General features: G+C 40.4%; 1 protein-coding gene across 2 annotated transcripts; it reads left to right on the forward strand.

The window, feature by feature from the left end:
* Positions 1 to 2,254: 2,254 nt before the first annotated feature.
* Nit2 (nitrilase family member 2) lies at positions 2,255 to 18,933 on the forward strand. 2 transcript variants are annotated; one of them, XM_020152858.2, is made up of 10 exons: positions 2,255 to 2,464; positions 3,767 to 3,885; positions 5,421 to 5,541; positions 6,899 to 6,987; positions 10,088 to 10,181; positions 10,642 to 10,716; positions 11,825 to 11,903; positions 13,814 to 13,912; positions 16,090 to 16,145; positions 16,951 to 18,933. In XM_020152858.2, the coding sequence occupies exons 1-10, from the start codon at positions 2,458 to 2,460 to the stop codon at positions 17,040 to 17,042; spliced, it is 831 nt and encodes a 276-aa protein (XP_020008447.1). In that variant the 5' UTR covers positions 2,255 to 2,457; the 3' UTR covers positions 17,043 to 18,933. The 2 variants fall into 2 exon arrangements, with proteins under 2 accessions (XP_020008447.1, XP_073929081.1); XM_074072980.1 differs by lacking the exon at positions 2,255 to 2,464 and adding an exon at positions 2,466 to 2,563.
* The last annotated feature ends 643 nt before the right edge of the window (positions 18,934 to 19,576 follow it).

Below are 19,576 nucleotides of genomic sequence, written 5' to 3' on the forward strand. Positions count from 1 at the left end.
AGGAACATTTCATGAGAGTAAGAGAGAAGGGCCCTGTCCCCTCTCTAGATCTCCAGAGGTGGGAGGTGAAAGATTTAGACGTGACTTAGATTTGTTTTGGAGCATTGAGGAGCAAGAGAAAGTGGAAAACCAGGCATACACAGTGGTGAGGATGAGTAAAAGGGTTTAGGCAGGGTTGGGCATCTTTTGGAGGCAATACATTTTGTTTCAAATAACAAAGTTTGAGCGGGTATGTCAAGGCATGCAAATAGAATTGACTTTCTGGCCACTGGAGGTGGAAGAATAGCTCCTCTGGGAGAAGAATAGAAATCTGAATAGTTCCAGCTTGGAAATGGTTCTTAAAGCTGTGAGATATGGGTGTAAATGGGAAGAGATACTGAAAAGGAATCCCAGAGTTTTAACTGGGCTTTAGAGATCCATCTATCTGATGCAGTAGTGTTATTTGCTTCTTTTTAAAGGTCAGATGAAATGCATCATTGAAAGGAAGGCAGAGTTGCTGTGGTTGAAGGGGGAAAGGATGGTCTGGGGGTGGTGGACAAATGCAGTCCTTCAGCCACATTTTTCTTCCTTTGTCTCTAAACCCTTTCATGTACAGGTGATGAAGTGGTCCTGAGGGTGACATGACTACATCCAATCAGTGGCATGGGCAGAACTAGAAACCAGTCACTAGCTTTTCCATTATGCCCAGAAAACTCCAAAGAAATTTTAAAATAGTTTTTATTTACCTTTTCTTTCCATGGAAACTAATGTCCAGGCCAGCAGCTTCCCTGCATTCTGTGGGAGGGACAGCACTACAGACAGGCTCTTGGCCTTGATGGCCCTCTTGTGGTTCTATCTCTCCAATGGCTCCTGCTCAGGCTTCATATTTCCGTGTCTGCATGTGCTGCTCACAGATCATTTGTGTGTTCATATCCACATCTGGAACTTCATTTTAAACTGCTGACAAGTCCTAAGTCAGTCTCTAACCTGGACAAGGTGGCTCAAGGATTGTGTCCAACTGCCTACTGAGTAGCTCACTTGGATGTTTCATTGGCACTTAAGTAACAAATCCAGCCAGGTTTTAGAATCACCGTTAAATACAATCATTCAATAAGTTTGGGAATCTAGATTAAATGGATGATTTTAAAAATTGGGTTTTTTTTTCACAGATTGTAAGTGCCCCAAATTGACTTAGAAACCACTACAGATTGATAAGCCAAGTAGAAATTAAAAGGTTCTTTTTAAAATTTTTCCTTGAAATTAAAAGGTTATTGAAGATCTTCCTGATACAACACTGGGTCCAGATAAGTCTGTTAAGCTCCAGAAAACTTTTAAGTGCTATATATTTCTACTTAACTTTTAATTATGAAAGTTTAAAATTTTAAAACTTTGCAAAGTTTTTAAATAGTACTGTGAATAACTAACCTCCTCCTAAATTTGGTAATTTTTGTCGTATTTGCTAAGTATATAAACGTATTTTCTTCTTGTTGACCGTTTTTAACTCAGTGGAATGTTCTGACACCTTACCCCTAAATATTTCTGCATGCATTTCCTAAGACTAGAGACATTGGCATAATCACAATACCAATCATTCACAAAAAGCCAAATCATTAAAGCATAATTGTCCCTCAATATTTCCATAGAGTTTGGGTTTTTTTTTTTTTAATCAGGATCTGTTTTAAATTAATTTTAAACTATTCCAGGTCATTAACAAAGCAAGTTTAAAATCCATTTAATGATTCCGGTCCGTAAATATGACAAAGCACCCTTCCACCCACAAAACACAAAAATTAGAAATATAAATTAATATAAAATTAATAAATATAAAGGCCAAATCCCAAAATAGAATATTATCGAGCCGATTTCAGCAAGTAAGCAGACTGTTTTGTGGTTGAGGATATTGTTTGCACCCTCAGGGTCTTTTTTCCCCTCCCTTCTTCCATCTCCAGTTACATAGTAGTCTTGGTCTCTCAGCTCCAGCCAATCAGCACACGGTAGTATGCCCCAGAGGCGGTCCAGCTGACCGGAAGTTCAGTTCTCGGGCGGAAGTTCAGTGCTCCGCCTTACAAGTCAGGGCTGTGCCACCCGGGAGATCCCGCTTACTAAACATTTAACAGTACACCGCCACGACTTAGGCTGCCTTTTTTGCCTTTGGGAGCATTTTCCTTTCTGGGCTGTGTTATAATTAACCGTTTTCCATTGGTTCATCCTGGCGCAAACAGCGGACCATTAGGAGTTTGAGGCGGAGATACAGCTAGGAGGTAGAGCGCGTAGGCAAAGTCCAGGGTTCCAGTCCCAGCATTGCACGTACGCTCACGCACGCGCGCGCGCAAAACAAAATTAGGGTTTGAGGCAGGGCCTGGTGCTGCCAGCGAGGCGGGGGCGGAGCCTCAGGTGAGACCCCGCCCCTTGCACGCCGCGGCGATCAGCCGGGGGCTCTGCTTTTGGCCATCGCAGACGGTGCATCCAGGGACAGTCATGGCTAGTAAGTGGCGCAGGCGCCGGGCAGGAGGGGAGGCATTGATACGGCGCCGGCGAAAATCTGCCGGCTTAGCCCCTGTGCCTGTGGCCTTCCAGATGGCAGGTGTTCGCGGGTTCGGGCTCGGCGGACGCTAGGAGGCTCAGAGGGCCGCCGGCGGCCCTGGTGGGATTCCAGGTTTCGGGAAGGCCGACAGGCCGCGCGAGCCTCGGGCTGCCAGCCACCTGTGGTAGCTCCCCTCTGCTCCCGCGACTTGCCTCCTGGAGGCTGACCCTCGTGCGTTCTCGGTGCAGTGGGTTGTGGTTACAAACTCCATAGTGCTAACTCCCACTCCGCGAAAGGGCGCTTCTTCACCGACGGGTCTCCCTATGTCACTTTGCAGTTCCAGATTTTTTTTTTTTTTTCTTTTTTGGTGCTGGGATCGAACCCAGGGCCTCACGCATGCTAGGCAAGCGCTGTACCACCGAGCTACATCCCAGCCCTGCAGTTCCAGATTTTGACTGTGCCGCGTATTTGTGCAGTTTTCCCCCTGCAAGCCTCTTGTTTCCTCTCCTGTAAATGTTACCTCACAGGTGTTTGTATGAGTAAAGGACCTGGGATATTCCTTTAAATGTTATTCCCATGTTGGTCTCTTGTGTGTTTTATTTTTTCCCTTGGGTCGTCTTTCACTGTCAGATTAGGGCAGTCAAGGATCTTAAATTACTGTATCTTCATTTTACAGATGAGGAGATGAAGTGAGATGTCTCTTCCTCAGAGTGGAGGATCTCCCCAGTAGTGGGATTTCCCTGCTGCAACACTTTGCAGAGTGGGAGATTTGCAGAATGTGTGGCAGTCCCAAGCCTGGGTCAGGACACTCCCTGTGGGTGGGATGGATAGAGAGGAAGCCATCAGCATAGCCACTTGAGCTTTATTCTCCTTCCCTCAGAAGCAGAGACAAGCACTCCCTTCTCTCCAGTTTCTCAGTTACAGGGGAAATGTAGTGGGTTTGTGTGATGTTCTGGTGACAGCTCCGGGTATCTGTTTGCCTGAAAGTAATGCCAACCTTTGCTTCCTGTTTCAGTTTCTTTTGTTTTCATCCAAATTCGGGAACTATTTAACAAGTTGTATTCAGGATTTAATTTCATTCTTCTCAATATATTTATGATAAACTAAAGACTGAAACATCTGAATTTCGTACTTTTAAGGTTAATTCTGAGCCAAACAGGCCTCCATTGGAGGCCAGGTTTGTCAGTGTAGGTAATCACTGTGAAACCACAGTTCCATCTAAATTCAGTGGTCATATCTGATAACTGTTTTGTTTGTTCTCAGCTTTCCGTTTGGCCCTCATCCAGCTTCATGTTTCTTCCATTAAATCAGATAATGTCACCCGAGCTTGTAGATTTGTCCAGGAGGCAGCAAAGCAAGGAGCCAAAATAATTTCTCTGCCAGTAAGTATGGAGGCAACCATACATTTCTAGATGCTGTAGACCTAGCAGAATAGAGTTTACTATCTCTGATTGTCCTTTTGTGTCCCAGCTCCACCATTGTCTTTTGAAGCCCCAGTATTGTTCTGTGTTTGTCATATCTTTGTCTATCACAAAGACCTTAGCAAGGGTCTTTGTCATGGGATGTGCCAACAGATACAGGTCTTTAACTATTGGATCACCATTCTGTTTTGATCCTAATATATTGAGGGACTTCAGTGCATGTATACTTAATTTATTCCTTGTATAATACTTTTTTATGGCCAGGACATGCTGGGTTTAGCACTAAACCTCCAACATTTTTTGAAAAATGACTGAAAAATTGATTTGAGACATTTAGAAGCTTGTGGCTTCCAGCTGAATGTTATACCACATGTTTGTCAGCAAGTACAGGATTAGTCCCCAAGAGGGGTCCCTAGATGTCAAGACCCACATCTTCTGTCATCTTTTTCAAAGTCCTTATGGGAATAACCCCACCCCCTCCAGCTATGTTAACCCTGTGTAGACAGGAGAATTTTCAGGGCTCCCCTGCCTTTTTAGTCAGGCTTCAGCCCAGTGGCCAGTGAGCAGGAAACTTTAACACAGGAGGTCAGCATTTTACTGTTAATCCAGTCTTTTTATTGTACCAGTCATGAGACCTATATTCCTTACCTACTTGTAGTCTCTTGTTAATTTATGTTGCTGAAAGAGTAAAGACCTAGGAAAGAAAGTGTTGAGTTCTGCGCATGCTCATTTCATTGACTCTCTGACATGCATCTTGAATAAGCTAAGGATCTTTGGGTTTGACATTCCTAGCACATGCCTGGTATATGGGCGATGTCATTAAATGCAAAGCAACAGAATTTGAGTAAATGTCTAGTAATTTTTGCTTGTCATTTTCTAATATGACAGATAGCTATTAAACACCCCACTCCACAATGAGTAACTTCAGACGATCAGAATGGTAGTGCTGAAAGGGAACTTAGAAACCAGCTCATTTACAGGTGAGCAAATGCCTTAATCTCTATGGCTTCAGAATTAAAAATATATCTATATCTATATATATGTACATGTCGATATGTACATATACATACATATCTATATGTAGATATATATAGATATACATGTATAGAGATATAAATATATATATAGCTTGTGTTGTTTTACATAGTTAATAATATGATTTTGAACTCAAGAATTCATCCCAATACTGAAAGTCATGTGAGTAAGTCTGATTTTTAGTGGGGCTTAGGTGCCAAGGTTGGGAATTGGTGCTACAGACTCAAGGTATAGCCTTCTGCCCAGGTGACCAGGATATGGTGGAGCTCATACGACTTGCTTCCTCTAGCCCCACCTAGGATAGTTGCCACAGGCTTTTATTCCTAGAGTTTTTCCTGGCTGTGTTTTACCCATTCAAATAAGTACAGAACTAGAAACAGCAACTATGGTCTCCATTCTGCAAAACTTTAAAATGGTTTGATGTTTTGGTGGGTTTTTTTCCTCTGCCTATGTTATTCTAGGAATGCTTTAATTCTCCGTATGGCACGAAATATTTTCCTGAATATGCAGAGAAAATTCCTGGTGAATCCACACACAAGCTTTCTGAAGTAGCAAAGGAGTGCAGCATATATCTCATTGGAGGTAATTTCCTTCTTGTGGTATAATGTACTAAACATTGAAAACATTTCAATGGTTTTTGTTACATTAAAACTGTGCATTACAGTTCAGCCATAGAAAAGAATTAGATTCTTGGGCATGGTGGTGCACGCCTATAATCCCAGCACATTTGGGGAGGATGAGGTAGGAGAATTGTGAGTTGGGGCCAGCCTGGGCTATACAGTGAAAATCTCTCAAAACCAAAACCAACAACAACAACAAAAAAGAATGAGGCAGATTTATATCTAGTAATGTAGATAAAGCTTCAAGATACTTTCTAGTGGGAAAAAAGCAAATTCAATATGATTATGAACAGTATATTCCCATTTGCTTAATCCCTCCCCAAAAGATAACCGTATATTTTTATGTGTAGTTATGTAAAGGCACAGTAAATACTGTGGAAAGACACACAGCAAACTGATATTGATGATTTTTCTCTGTAGAAGGAGTGGAAATACAGGTAGAAATGTGGAAAGAGAAGACATATCCAAGTATTTTATTTAACTAATAGAGGATTCAGAAATCTATAGGATTCATAGAAGCCACAAATATAAAGGCAGCTTTATTTTTGTGGTTTTGACATAAACTTTAAAATGTTGTATTTGCTAAAATAAAAAATGAACACAATAAATACATTTTCATTAAACTTAGCAAACAAGATTATGTCTGTGTTATGATATATTAAGGATGAGAAATCAGAGGTAGCAAACAAGAAGCTATTGATGGAACTGCATTCAGTAATGAAGAGATCTATGACATGATATTCTTACGGGAATAAGCCTCTGAGTGTACAGCTTTTTTTTGCTGTACTGGTATTTGGACTTGGAGTCCACACCTTGGGCCACTCCACTAACCCTTTCTTTATGATGGGTTTTTTTGAGATTCGGTCTTGAGAGTTATTGGCCCGGGCTGGCTTTGAACCGAGATCCTCCTGATCTCTGCCTCATGAATAGCTAGGATTATAGGTGTGAGCCACCAGTGCATGGCAGGGATACAGCTTTGTTGTAGGACCTGGTGAATTTAAGTTGAATAATGAGAAATTCCTCATTTTGCACTAATGTTACATAGTGAGTGTTGCTCAAGATAATGGCTGAATTTCAAGAACAGCTTGGTTATTTTTTAAACCTGCCTCTTTGGCATCTGACCTAATATTTTATCTGCACTTTGGAATTTGTCTCTGAAAGCTAAATTTAAAGAAGAAAATAATGCTTAAATAATGCTCAGAATGGAGTGAATTTATTATTGGACCAAAATGACAATTTATCAGGCCTTTGTCCAGTTATCACAAAATAATTGCTCCATCCTTCTTTGTTCTTATTGTTTTGTGTGCTTGCAATGAAAGGCTCTATCCCTGAAGAGGACTCTGGGAAGTTATATAACACCTGTGCTGTGTTTGGGCCTGATGGAGCTTTACTGGTCAAGCATAGAAAGGTAAGTAGGGGATATGTCAGTCTCATTGATTAAGAATTTGCTGTGAAGCCTCATCCCTCTTATTTTGTACACACATTATATGTTTGACTGAATTTTTTGGTGGGGAGGGGTGATGCTGGAGATTGAACCCAGGGTCTCACATGTTCTACCTTAAACTATACTCCGAGCCTACTTTTTGGTTTTATTTTGTTTTTGAGGTAGTGTCTCACTAACTTTTCTCAAACTGGCCTTGAACTCTCAATCCTCCTGCCTCCTCAGCCTCCCAAGTAGATGAGATTACAGGATGCACCATCATGACCAGCTGATGCATTTGATTGATTGGCACAGTCACTGTTCTTGGCAACTTGCATTTTTATGCAAATGACTCAAACTGTCAATTTCTGTAAAGGAATATCCTACAAGAATTTGTATTAGGATTTCATTGATTATATAGGGATCAATTTAGGGTGAGTTTGCAGTATTAAACATGTATACATCTAGGATTGTTAAATTTTCCTGATGAATTTATCATTTTATTATTATGAGATGTCTTTTTTTCCCTTGCCTTTGTTTTTTTTGTCTTAAAGTCAAAATTTGGGGTTTGAACTCAGAGATTTGCACTTGCCAGGCAAGCTCTCTACCATTTGTAACAAATGCCCAAGGCTGGTCTCAGACCCTGATTCTCCTATCTATACCTCCCTTGTAGCTGGGAATTACAAGCATGTACTGCCATACTTGACTAATCTTTTCTTTTCTTTCCAACCTATAATGTCTTTGTATTTTAAGTGATTCTCTTTTAGACAGTATAGATAAGTCTTACTTTTATTCTATTGACAGTGTCTTCCTTTTAACTGGAGTGGTACATCCATTTATATTTAATATGATTAGTGAAATGATTTGATTTATGTATACAGATATTTTCCCTCTTTTGACTCTTTTCTGCAGTCTTTTGGGTTTTTAAATTTTTTAAGAATGACACTTTAATACATCCGCTGGTTTTTTCTTAGATACTATTTTTTTGGTGGGATTGGGGTTTGAACTCAGGGCTTTGTGCTTGCAAAGCAGGTGCTCTACTGCTTAAGCAATACTCTTAGTCCATTTTTCTCTGTTATTTTGGAGCTGGGGTCTCATGAACTGTTTCCTGGGCTGGAATCAAACTACAGTCCTCCCTATCTCAGCCTCCCAAGTAGTTAGGATTACAGGTGTGAGCCAACAGTGCCCTGCTTGCTCTATTAGCTTTTTAAGTGTACTTCCCCCCAACCCCAATCTTTTTGCTGGGTCTTGTGCATGATAAGTGCACTGAGCTACTGAGCTATATCCCCAGCCATACTTAAAAAAATGTTATTTTAGTTGCCCAGGGAATTATAATACGCATTCTTGTATCTTTAACTTGCCAAGGTCATTTAACAAGAACTTTGCAGTCCTTTGAGTTCTATTTCCTGCCCCCATTCTTGTAGTTGTAGTTGGTCAGATGTCCCAAAAACAGTATTTTAAAGAAATTAAGAAGAAAAAAAATTAAGCCAGGCATTGGTGGCTTTTTTCTTTTTAGGATATCCTTTATTGCTTTTCAGTTGCTATGAAAATTTAGCCTCTGGTTCTTTAAGTCAGTTTGATTATGGGGAGGTATTTTTTTTTTTTGGTTTTATTTGTTTGTTTGTTTTACTACAACTCATAATAGGGACTGGGGGCCTTGTATAAGACTGAAAGCTATAAATAAACCGGAAACTCCCCCAGTGTTTCCCTTCTTCAGGTGCTGACTTCCCTTCAGGTTTTGCCTGCTTGCGGTTATCCCTCAGTGCTTTAAGTAGTTATGCCTTTTATTTTGTCCACATGTCATGGCTAAACATGAACAAGCTGGTCTCAGGAGCCACTCTACCATTGCAGGAAAAAGAGCCAACGTCGGGCTGTTAACTCAGCCCTTTGAAATATATCTTTTCAGTACTGAGTTTACCTGTTCATGAACTTAATTTATTAGACATTCTTTAATTTCTCTCAATTTCTTCTCATAATTTTCTGGGTATAGTATTATATGTTTCTTGTTAGATTTAGTCTTTTAGTATTTTTGATGGTTTTTTTTTGTTTCTTGCTAGCATAAAGAAATACACCTAGTTTTTAAAAACATTGATCATATATATAAACTGTGCTGAATTTGTTCTAATAATTTATTTGTAGATTTTTTGAGTGCCAATTTTATAATCTAAAACTAATAACAGATTTCTTTCTTTCTTTCCAGTCCTTATACTTTTTATTTCTTTCTTGTACCTTTTTCCTCTGTTTAGGATCTCTGCTAATCTGCGTTTCCAGTCTCAGAAGGAAGGTTTTCAATATTGTCAATGTTTCAGTATTTTTAGGGTTTTTGAAAATCATTCTATTAAATTAAAAAAATTTCCCTTCCTAGAAGAGTTTTTCTGTTTTGTTTTTTCAATCATGAATGGTTGTAGAAGTTTACCAAATGCAGGCTAGGGACATAGCTCAGAGGTAGAGTGTTTATGTAACACATGAGTGTCATGGGTTCAATCCCCATTACTCCTAAAACCAAACCAAAACAGTTTACTAAATGCTCAGAATACATCTCTTGAGATGATCATTTGATTTTCTTCTTTATTTTATTCATGTGATAAATTATATTGGTTGATTTTTCTGATGTTAAACCACATTTGCTTTCCTTGATTAAATCTCATTTGGAAGTGATAAAATTTTCTCTTTATACATTGCTGAATTTGGTTCACAAAATGTTACCTGTTTTTAAATGCTGTTCATTCTCTACCTTTCCTGCAAATTTGTCAGTTTGATTCTGATTCTGAGAAGTCTTCACTTAGCATTTATAATGAGTGAAAAAAAAGCAACACATTGCTTATATCTAGAAGAAACATGGACATTGATTTGCACACCATATAGAAAACAGGCTGTAAGACTGACAGCATCATTTTCCCAGTTTCCTGTAGTAGAATTCCTTTTGATCAGATGTCAGCCAGCTTGTGGGTGCATTATGGGCAGGTTAGGGGTGCTGTTTGCCCAGTTGATCTTAGAGCACTTCCCTTCTGATGAGAGAAAGATGTCTGCTACTACTGCTATGAACCCTGCTGGAAGAGAGATAACCGATCAATTATTTGTAATGCAGATCCATCTGTTTGACATTGATGTTCCTGGGAAAATTACATTTCAAGAATCTAAAACATTGAGTCCTGGTGATAGTTTCTCCACATTTGATACTCGTACGTACCAGATAAGTTTGCCTTTTAGTATCCCAGAAAAAAGGAGCTGGTATTTCTTTCTTTATCTTTTATGTCTCCCTCCAGTTTTTTCACATAACCTGACTGAAAGACTAGAAGCAAGGAAGGCAGAGAATAGTCAGATGTCTGGGAAGTTTGGGCTGAATGGAGAACTAAGGTTTTGACATGATTTTGCAGTTCCATTTGGTCACAGCTTGTGATATAGCTTCCATAGTGTTCCACATAGTGAGCATTCAGTTAGAATGAATTTTTCATATCTACTCTGATGTCATAAATGATGTCTTTAAGCTGAAATCTTAACTGGACTGAAGTTATTGTCTCCATCCAGAGGTTCTGTATTCATTTGTCCCTGCTAATGTTTTGTGATCATGGGGGCTTTACCCTGCCACACTGTGCTACAAGAAGTTAAGCTATCATTTGTGCATGTTCCATTTGCAAACAGCTTACTGCAGAGTGGGACTGGGCATCTGCTATGACATGCGCTTTGCAGAACTTGCACAAATCTACGCCCAGAGAGGTAAGGCAGTCTGTGTTTGGGTTACGTAGTTGCTTGGAGGTTTGGTTCTGGGCTGGTTTCTACGGGGTTGGAGGGAGCCTTTAGCACAAACTTCATACAAAACACACAAAAATTTTGCACAAAAAAAGCTGAGTGTAGCGCCTTAATCTCTCCATGTGTAGCTCCTTCACTCCCGTTTGGCTAATCAGATTTCTGCTATGTAGGGTTTTTTGTTTTTCGGGTGGGTGTACTTTAACACATACCCTATAGGTAAGGTAGGAGCTATGCCCCTAAATGTCTGCCCTACCTTTTGACCCCCCCTTCCCCTGTATTACTGTGTTTGGAGTTACTTGGAGCCCAGTAGAAATGAAGCAGTGATCTACATTCTCATGGATTTTAGCACTCATATATGTAGTCATTGACATTTTGGTCCAGATAAGGAGATATGTGTTAGTGTTAGCAAATCACACCCACCCAAGTAAGAAGATCTAGACCTTAGTTCCATCTCTTCTGCTTAACTGACACAATATTTTGAGTAAATCATTCAGCTTCTACAGCAGTGTGGTTTTAAATTTCCTCATAGGAGTGGTATGAAGATTAAAGAGAGAACCTTTGGTAAGATCACATATTAGTGTTCTTACCACTAGACTGTTGAAGCTACTTCCAATTCAGCTGTCACTTAACAAAGTGAAGTGGTGAGGATAGTTTGACTGCTGCTCCACAGAAAGTGGCGGTACATGGGCTCTGGGCTTAATAAGTACTAGAGCAACTACTTTGCCCTAATTTCAGTGGAGTCACATCACACAGTTCTTGGCCATATGGTACTGACCATACTGTACTGAGAGAAATTTGTATGACAGTTCTCCACCTTTTTAAAGTGAAGGCGTAAGTTCTGATTTCAGCCATCAACCCCACTTTTCTTATGGGTCTGTGTATTACGTATGTATCTCTAAAAGAATTCAGAGCCATATCTTAATGCTGCTGACTGTCTGACTAGGTTGACATCTGACACCTTTTTGTGCTTGGAAAAGTTTAAGTTTGGTCCCTGGTGGGTAAGGAATAAAGAGAGAGATGGGGGTCATTGAGACCTTACCTGTATCCACTGTTCTTTGGCATTTTACTCCCCAAGGCTGCCAGCTGTTGGTGTATCCTGGAGCTTTCAATTTGACCACTGGACCAGCCCACTGGGAGTTACTTCAGCGAGGCCGGTAAGAAACAAACCAAGCATCTCAGTGTTTCCTCTTTGTGGAAAGATTGCCAGTTTTATGGGAGTACCAGCTTTCCTGAAATGGAATTCCTCTGACCTAGCATGCCTTGGCATCCAGATGCAGTTGGAAAGGTAAATCTGCAGGGAGCATACAAGCCATAAATCAACCTCAAGGATTTTGACTATGGGTTTTGCATTTTCTAGATCATCATTTGGGCAGTGGTTTCATTTTTCTATGATTAGACATGAACTCTCCCCTCCACTATTTTTTTTGGTTTGACACTCTTATCGTTTGATCCATACCCCCAGCCTCGAGTGGTCTATCGCAAGACAGTTGCCATCAACTTTTATAGAGAAATTGAGAACCACAGAGTTTATGTGCTCAATAGTCCCAGAAGCCAAGGGAAAGGCAAAAAGTTAGTTCAGCCTGACAGTTCTAGAGCGATTGCAGAATCCATGCAGCTGATTCTGTTGTTCAGATTGGGTGCTTACCCTGCTGTATCCTCTATACCATCCTGCTAGTCTTGGGAATACTCCATCAACAAATTCATTACAAGCTTTTTTCTTCTAACCTACAGATCCAGGGCTTTGGCATAAATATCTTTGGCATATCACAGATACTTTTTCCTTAGCTCTCTAAGGCTTAGGAATAGTGAGGGCAAATAGCAATTAAAACATTTGTTTTACTCAAGGACATAATAAATGTGCTTGCAAAAAAGTATCCTACTTTCAAGCAGACAGGTCAGTGAGTTTTTATATATTTTATATATTCACCTACCACTAAGATTGACATATAGAACATTTCCAGTGCCCTAAATTCTCATTTTTTTTGTCACTGCCCAGTTGATAGTCTCCTCTCTGCTTAGAGGCAGCCTCTGTTCTCACTTCCAGAGATGATGTTCATTTTTAATGGCAAAGAAAGAGGTTTTGGCTGATTGCAAGGTAGAAGATGGAATAGGGGTATATGAGACAATGGATATTAATAATTGGACAGTCTGTCAAAAGCAAGAGAAGATTGCTTCTCTTCAAAGGCAATACTGGGATGGCCTAGCACGGCTGTTTGGCCCTTGTTGTTCTGGGCCTGTGGTAGCACAGTAGTCTATGGTGGAGAGTGTAGTAGAGGAGGCCTGCTCACCTCTTGGTAACCAGGAATGAAACAAAAGGATAGGAGGAGCCAGAATCCCCATGTCTCCTTCAAGGGCACCCACAGTGACCTGACTTTGTCAGACTAGGCCTCCCATCCTAAAGGTTCCACCACCTCTCAGTGTTCCATGAGATGAGCACCAAACCTTTAACACATGGTCCTTTGGGGAATATTCACCATCTAGACAATTAACACCATTTGTAAGTCTTCTTTTGAGAAATACCTGTTTAGATTTAATGCCTTTATTGGGTCAGAGTCCCAGTATGTAGCCTAGCCTGGCTTTGGGAATATTCACCACCCAAACTATAGCACCATTTATATGTCTTCTTTTGAGACAGAGTCCCACTATGTAGCCTAGTCTTGATCTTCCTGCCTTAGCCTCCCAAATGCAGGGATTATAAGTATGCACTGCCTGACTGTATTAGCCCATTTCAAAATTTTATTGTTTGGTTTTGCTACCGAGATTTTAGAGTTGCTTATATATTCTGGATGCTAACTCCTTGTCAGATAGTTTGTAAATATTTTCTCCCATATTGGAGGTTGTCTGTGTACTCTATTGATTACTTCCTTTGTCATGTGTCATGCAGAAGCCTTTTAGTTTAATATAATACCATTTGGCTCGTTTTGCATTTGTTATCTGTGTTTTATTATGTTTAATTGCCCATTCCAATGCCCTGAAGGCTTTCCTGTTTTTTTTTTAATAGTATTTTCAAAATGTTACAGATCTATAATGTATGAGTTATCTCTTTTCTGTCCATTGACTATAGGGCTGTTGACAATCAGGTATATGTGGCCACAGCCTCTCCTGCACGGGACGATAAAGCCTCCTATGTGGCCTGGGGACACAGCACCATTGTGAACCCTTGGTGAGTATGGCTCAATGAGGATGAGCTCAGTGGGACTTTGAAAGATGACACATGGTCAGGTAGGTTGTCTGGCTCCTCACCAACCACCTCTACCTCCCACTGCCATTTCACCACACATCCTGACAGGCATGAGAAAACCGTCTGAGAAATTACACCACTCGCCTGATTGAATGCCTAGCCTTAGACCTCTTTTGCATGTCTAGGTGACCTTCATTGTCAGTCATGTCCAGATAAACAAGGCAATAGTGGCAGGTGCAGGGGGTTAGTAAAAGAGGCTCCTCAATTCATGACTTTTGGTTAAAATTGAGGCTGAGCAACTGGTCCTAGGGCAGGAATGTGTTACAGGGCAAGGACTTTGCTCTCAGCATAATGATTAGAGGAGGAGGGAGGATTGGTTCAGTAAGGGAAACTATGACCTTGTCCCCTAGGATGAAAAGGTAAAGCATTTTATTACTCCATCCAGACACACACAGTCATCCTTTAATATACACACCTTATGGTCTGCGTGTATATGGTTGACAGCACACTTTCACACACATGATCTCAACCTCCACTCAGGCCCTTACATTTTTTGGGTTGGTTTATAGAGGGTAGAATTATAGTTCTTAAGGTGGCTGGAACTGATGTTTGGAGTTAGGAATTTGGACTACAGAACTTGTGTTTATTTCACACTACTTCTGTACATAGACACACACACACAGATAGGTATTTCTACAATTTCAAGATAAACACACCAGTAACAAGACTGAGAAGGATTAAATGTCACTTTGGGGTCCCAAAAGGTTCACTCTTCTGTTCTGACCTTGTAGCACCCAGAGCTCAATGTGTATGGTGCAGAGGTCTTGTAATATATGACCAGTAGCTGGGCACCAGTGGTCACACATATAATCCTAGCTACTTGGGAGATTGACATCAGGAGTATTGAAGTTCAAGGCCAGCCAGGGCAAAAAGTTCACGAGACTCCATCTCCGAAATAACCAGTGCAAAATGGACTGGAGGTGTGACTCAAGTGATAGAGTACCTCCCTGCTTTGTAAGCACAAAGCCCTAAGTTCAAACCCCAGCCCCCTCCCCCACCTCCAAAAAAGGAGAGGTTCTCAGTGAGCCTCCTACACAGGATTTTGGGGCATTGGAAGGGTTAAGCTAGCTTGAAAGTTTTCATGAACTTGTATCAAGTCCCTCTGTCTAGTTATTACTGGTAAGCTTCCTGGCTGCCTCAGCACCTCTACCTCCACAGCTAGCTCTCCTGATGGACTGTTACTGATTGAACCAGATGCTTCTGATAACTTTTTATTTCTTCTGCTGGATTTTTGGGGGCTCTCTGGCTTATGCTGATGTTGGGATATGTGCCTGGTGTTGCAGAGAGGGATCTTTGAATGCCAGTTCAAATGGGTAGGAATTAGAAAAGAAAAGAAAATAATTTAATTCAGTGGCATTAATGGTGCTATTTGTAACTCATCTGTGCCAGAGATGTTTCTAGTACCTGATATGTGGAACCAGTTATTATGTCAGATTGTTGTTATGGCAGATTACTTTGGAGAACATTCTTTTCACTAGATAGGTTTCTGAACCCCTGTTGTGGGCCAAGAGTCTCAGCACTGCAAATAGTTTTCCAGATTAGCTTTTGCCTAGATTTTTGAAGAATTGTTGCTCCCACCTGCCTTGGATCATTATGATCTCTACTGAGGTCGAAATCTTTCCCTCACATCTGAAACTGAAACCCATTAGTGTAAGGCACAAGGGTAGAGATCCCAGCAGATCTGTGGCCTGTTACCCCTAGCTGGAGTAGCAGCTTGGGCAGGCATGAGAAGCCAGTGGAAATGGCCCTTAGGGCCTTGCTGAAGTGCACCCACAAGGAAATAGGATGGCGCTTCTTATTGGCTACAGGTAGCTTTATTCCCAGGTTTTTATAATCATGGAACAACTACCTACTATTTCCTAGGAGTTTGGAATTTGTAAAATATCTTATTTCTACTTTATGGAGTAGGAAATGGAGATTCCACATGACTTGTCACAAGGTTAGTTACTTACATGGCAGAACAGGAATTTATATACCTACCTTTGCATTTTACATCTCACAATCTTTGCCTTTTGGCCTGTGAGATGGTGAAGAAAATGTAACACATACTGAATATTAGCAGATGTCAGTGACTTCATTAATTCTTTGATCTCTTTCAGGGGGGAGGTTCTAGCGAAAGCTGGCACTGAAGAAATGATCCTGTATTCAGACATAGGTGAGATTTGCTCTGCTACTCTTGCCAGTGGTGAAGGATGGGGAGGTCTGAGAGAAAGAGCAGATAGAACCCTCCACTCAGTATCTAGGTTCTTGTCACCCTCGGAGAAAGAATTCAAAGGGGAAAAAAATTAAGGAATTGGGAATGCAGGCTTCTCAAAAGTCACATGTTGCAGGCTTCTTTTGGTGGATTTCATACCAAATCTGGGTGTTGTGGTACAAGGTCACATAGGTTATTTTTTGACTAGGGCAAGTAACAAGGAATATTTCATTTCTTTGTTGCACCAAGTTGCAGATTAGGTCAGACATGATGTCTACAGTTGAAGCTGTAAAACAAAGCCCAGATTGATGGTTGTTGATCCCATATCTAGATATTATTTAGTTTATAGGTTTTAGGTTCCTGTTTTTTTTATATTCCTTCTTGTTTTTAAGTTCTTTCCCTTGATTCTTTCCTATTCCGAGTTAGTCCCCATTTCACTACATTTCAGGTCTCTGGTGTCCTTACTCCTCTGAGGCCAGATTCTGTAGTTTTGCAGCTTCATTCTCTTGGAAGGGCTCCTTTTTGCCCCTCCTCACTTATCCTTGAGGATATTCTAGGTTTAGTTCTGAGGCCAAGTCCTGGGGTTCATCTGGGGTTGTTTGTTTGAAATGACCATAGGACCAGGGCCAGGTCCATCTACATTTACATAAGGCCAATGTTACTAAGTCACTTGCTGAGACTCTGGTTGTTTTTATGGGTTGGGAGAAGAAATCCCCTTAGTAAGGAGTTGCAAATTATTAATCCTTGCACTTTCCTGTTTTTGCAGATCTGAACAAGTTGGCTGAAGTACGCCAGCAAATTCCCATTCTTAGACAGAAGCGATCAGATCTCTATGCAGTGGAGATGAAAAAGCCCTAAGGTTTATGTTTCCAGTGTGCCACAAAACAGGAAGATAACACTCAATTAGCTCCTTATCAAATTATTTTTTTTGAGGAAGGGGTGGTACTGGGGATTGAACCCAAGGCCTTGTACATGTCAACTATGTGTGCTATACCACTGATCTACACCTCCAACCCCCTATTGAATTCTTTAATAGATCCTTTTTTTTTTTAATTTCAGACTTTTTCCCCAGAGAGCTCTTTATTGAGATGATAAGAGCCTTACCACACAGACATTTTCCATACCCTATTAGTTGGAAAGGACGTGGGCCAATGTCAGGCAGCAGGAGGGGCTGGCTCTGAAGCTTCTTTCATAATTTGCTTCACAGCAGAGAATAGAAGTACAGATTTTGGTATCCTAGTGGTTGAATCACTTAATACAGTAGGTTTGTATAATGAATATCTTATCCCACTTTCTGGAGTTGGAATCCTTTATCTGGATAACTTGGTCTGGTATTATTTTCTAAGAAGTACCTTATGGTTTTTGGATCCCTGTATAATACTTTGATCCCTGGAAAACAAGAAATGGATCCTTGGTGTTTGCCAGGGGAAGTAGCAAGCTCTTTTTTCCTAACAGCCATTGGGCTCTTCAAATTCAACAAGCAGCTAAAGGTTCAACTCCAGATCTTTCTGGTCTTGTAGGAAAGATTGGGTCAACAGTGAGTCCCATGGAAGAATGGTAGTGGTAGCTGCTGGGCACTCATGGCTCACATCCATAATCCTAGCTACTCTGGAGGCAGAGATTAAGAGGATTGCAGTTTGAAGCCAGCCTAGGAAAATTGTTTGTGAGACCCTATCTTTGAAAACCCCTAACACAAAAACAGGTGGAGTGGCTCAAGATGTAGTCCCTGAGTTCAAACCCCAGTACTGGGAAAAAAAAAAATGACACTGGTAGCATTGGTAAAAGGAACTCAGTATGACTGCAAGATTTTTCTGACAGGGTTGAGTATCTGAAAGTCTCAACGTTTTCTGCTTTTCTTTTTTGCTTTTTTTTTTTTTTCTGGTAACCTTTTTCAGCTCCATAGATAAAGAACCACTGAGCCTAGTGGTTCTCAAACTATCTTGTTGGTTTTCTCAAAATCCTTTGTAGAGTTAAAAATTAAGGTCTCCAATATATTTTTGTTTTTGTATATTAATTAATGGTAGGCTGGCAGTTGTTTAACAACCAGCTGTCTGAGAAGATGTCCTGAATTTGTGGTAAACATTTGCTGATTTCCATGGTGTAAATACTTTACCATGGCTGTGTTCAGGGCATCAACATGCCACTTCTAAACAGAGCTGGGAGAAGATGTGCACAATTGGCTCTTGTGACCTGGTACAATGCTGCTCTGTCATACCACTGATTATATAAAATATTTATTACCATACTGGTAAATAAAAAAAATTAAAAGATACATGAATGCATTCTATTAGTTAATAAGTAAAGGCATCATATGTTATTTAGCCTCTGGAAAATAAAACATACACAGAACAAGAGTGAAAATGACAAATGACTTTAAAAAAATTAAATGTACAGTTTGGTACAGATACAGCCATGAAGCAGCTCCAGTCAAGATAATGAACACTATCACCCCCAAAGGTTTTCTTGTGCTTTTATAACCCCTTTGGCCATTCCTTCTTTCCAGATAAGCTTTGTCACTGTAGTTTTTATTTCCTATAATTACAGAAAAATGTACTTTTCATATGTACTGTTTCTGTATGTCTTCTTTGACTCAATTATTTGGAGATTGATCTACATGTGCATCAGTAATTTTCTATTGAGTAATATTGAATTATTTAGATATACCATGATTTGTTTATCCACTTAAATAGTGATGGACATTTGGGTTATTTCTGGGTTTTGGCTATTGCAAATAAAGCAATTAGAAATATTTCATACAAGTTGTTTATTTCCCTAGGACTGAAATAGTGGGTTCATCTTTGCATTTCACTGCTGAACTGTTTTCCAAAGTGATTATGCCATTTTACATTGCTCCCAACAGTCTATCCAAGTCCCATTTGCTCTACATCCTCACCAAACACTCGCTATGATTAGTTTTTTGTTGTTTGAGACAGCTTCTCACATAGCCCATGCTGGCTTCTAACTTGTGATCCTCATAGATACTCTAGATATAAGTCCTTTGTGAGGTATTTTTGCAAATACTCCCAATCTGAAAAAAAATGCCTTTTCTTTTTTCAAATCCTTGGTGCTGGGGATTGAACCCAGGGCCTCACACATATTAAGCATGTGCTCTGTCACTCAGCTACACCCTTAGTCCTGCTTTACATTTTTATTTTTTTGATGGTACTAGGGTTTGAACTCAGGGCCTTTGCTTACTACCACTTGAGCCACCCGCCAGCCCTGTTTTCTGATGGGTTTTTCGAAGTCTCATGAAGTGTTTGCCTTGGGCTGGCTTCAAGCTGTGATCCTCCTGATCTCTGCCTCCTGAGAAGGTAGGATTGCAGGCATGAACTACCTGGGCCTGGTTGAAGAGCTAAAGGCTTTGATTTTTTTCTGAAGGCCTGTTTATTCCC

The sequence above is a fragment of the Castor canadensis genome, chromosome 5, assembly GCF_047511655.1.
Source record: "Castor canadensis chromosome 5, mCasCan1.hap1v2, whole genome shotgun sequence".
NCBI classification, from domain to species: domain Eukaryota; kingdom Metazoa; phylum Chordata; class Mammalia; order Rodentia; family Castoridae; genus Castor; species Castor canadensis.

Bases quoted from the DNA above. Each gene is read 5' to 3' on its own strand.
- Nit2 (XM_020152858.2), top strand. The intron at 6,988-10,087 runs GTAAGTAGGGGA...TTTGTAATGCAG, and splicing joins TACTGGTCAAGCATAGAAAG to ATCCATCTGTTTGACATTGA. The intron at 13,913-16,089 runs GTGAGTATGGCT...GATCTCTTTCAG, and splicing joins AGCACCATTGTGAACCCTTG to GGGGGAGGTTCTAGCGAAAG.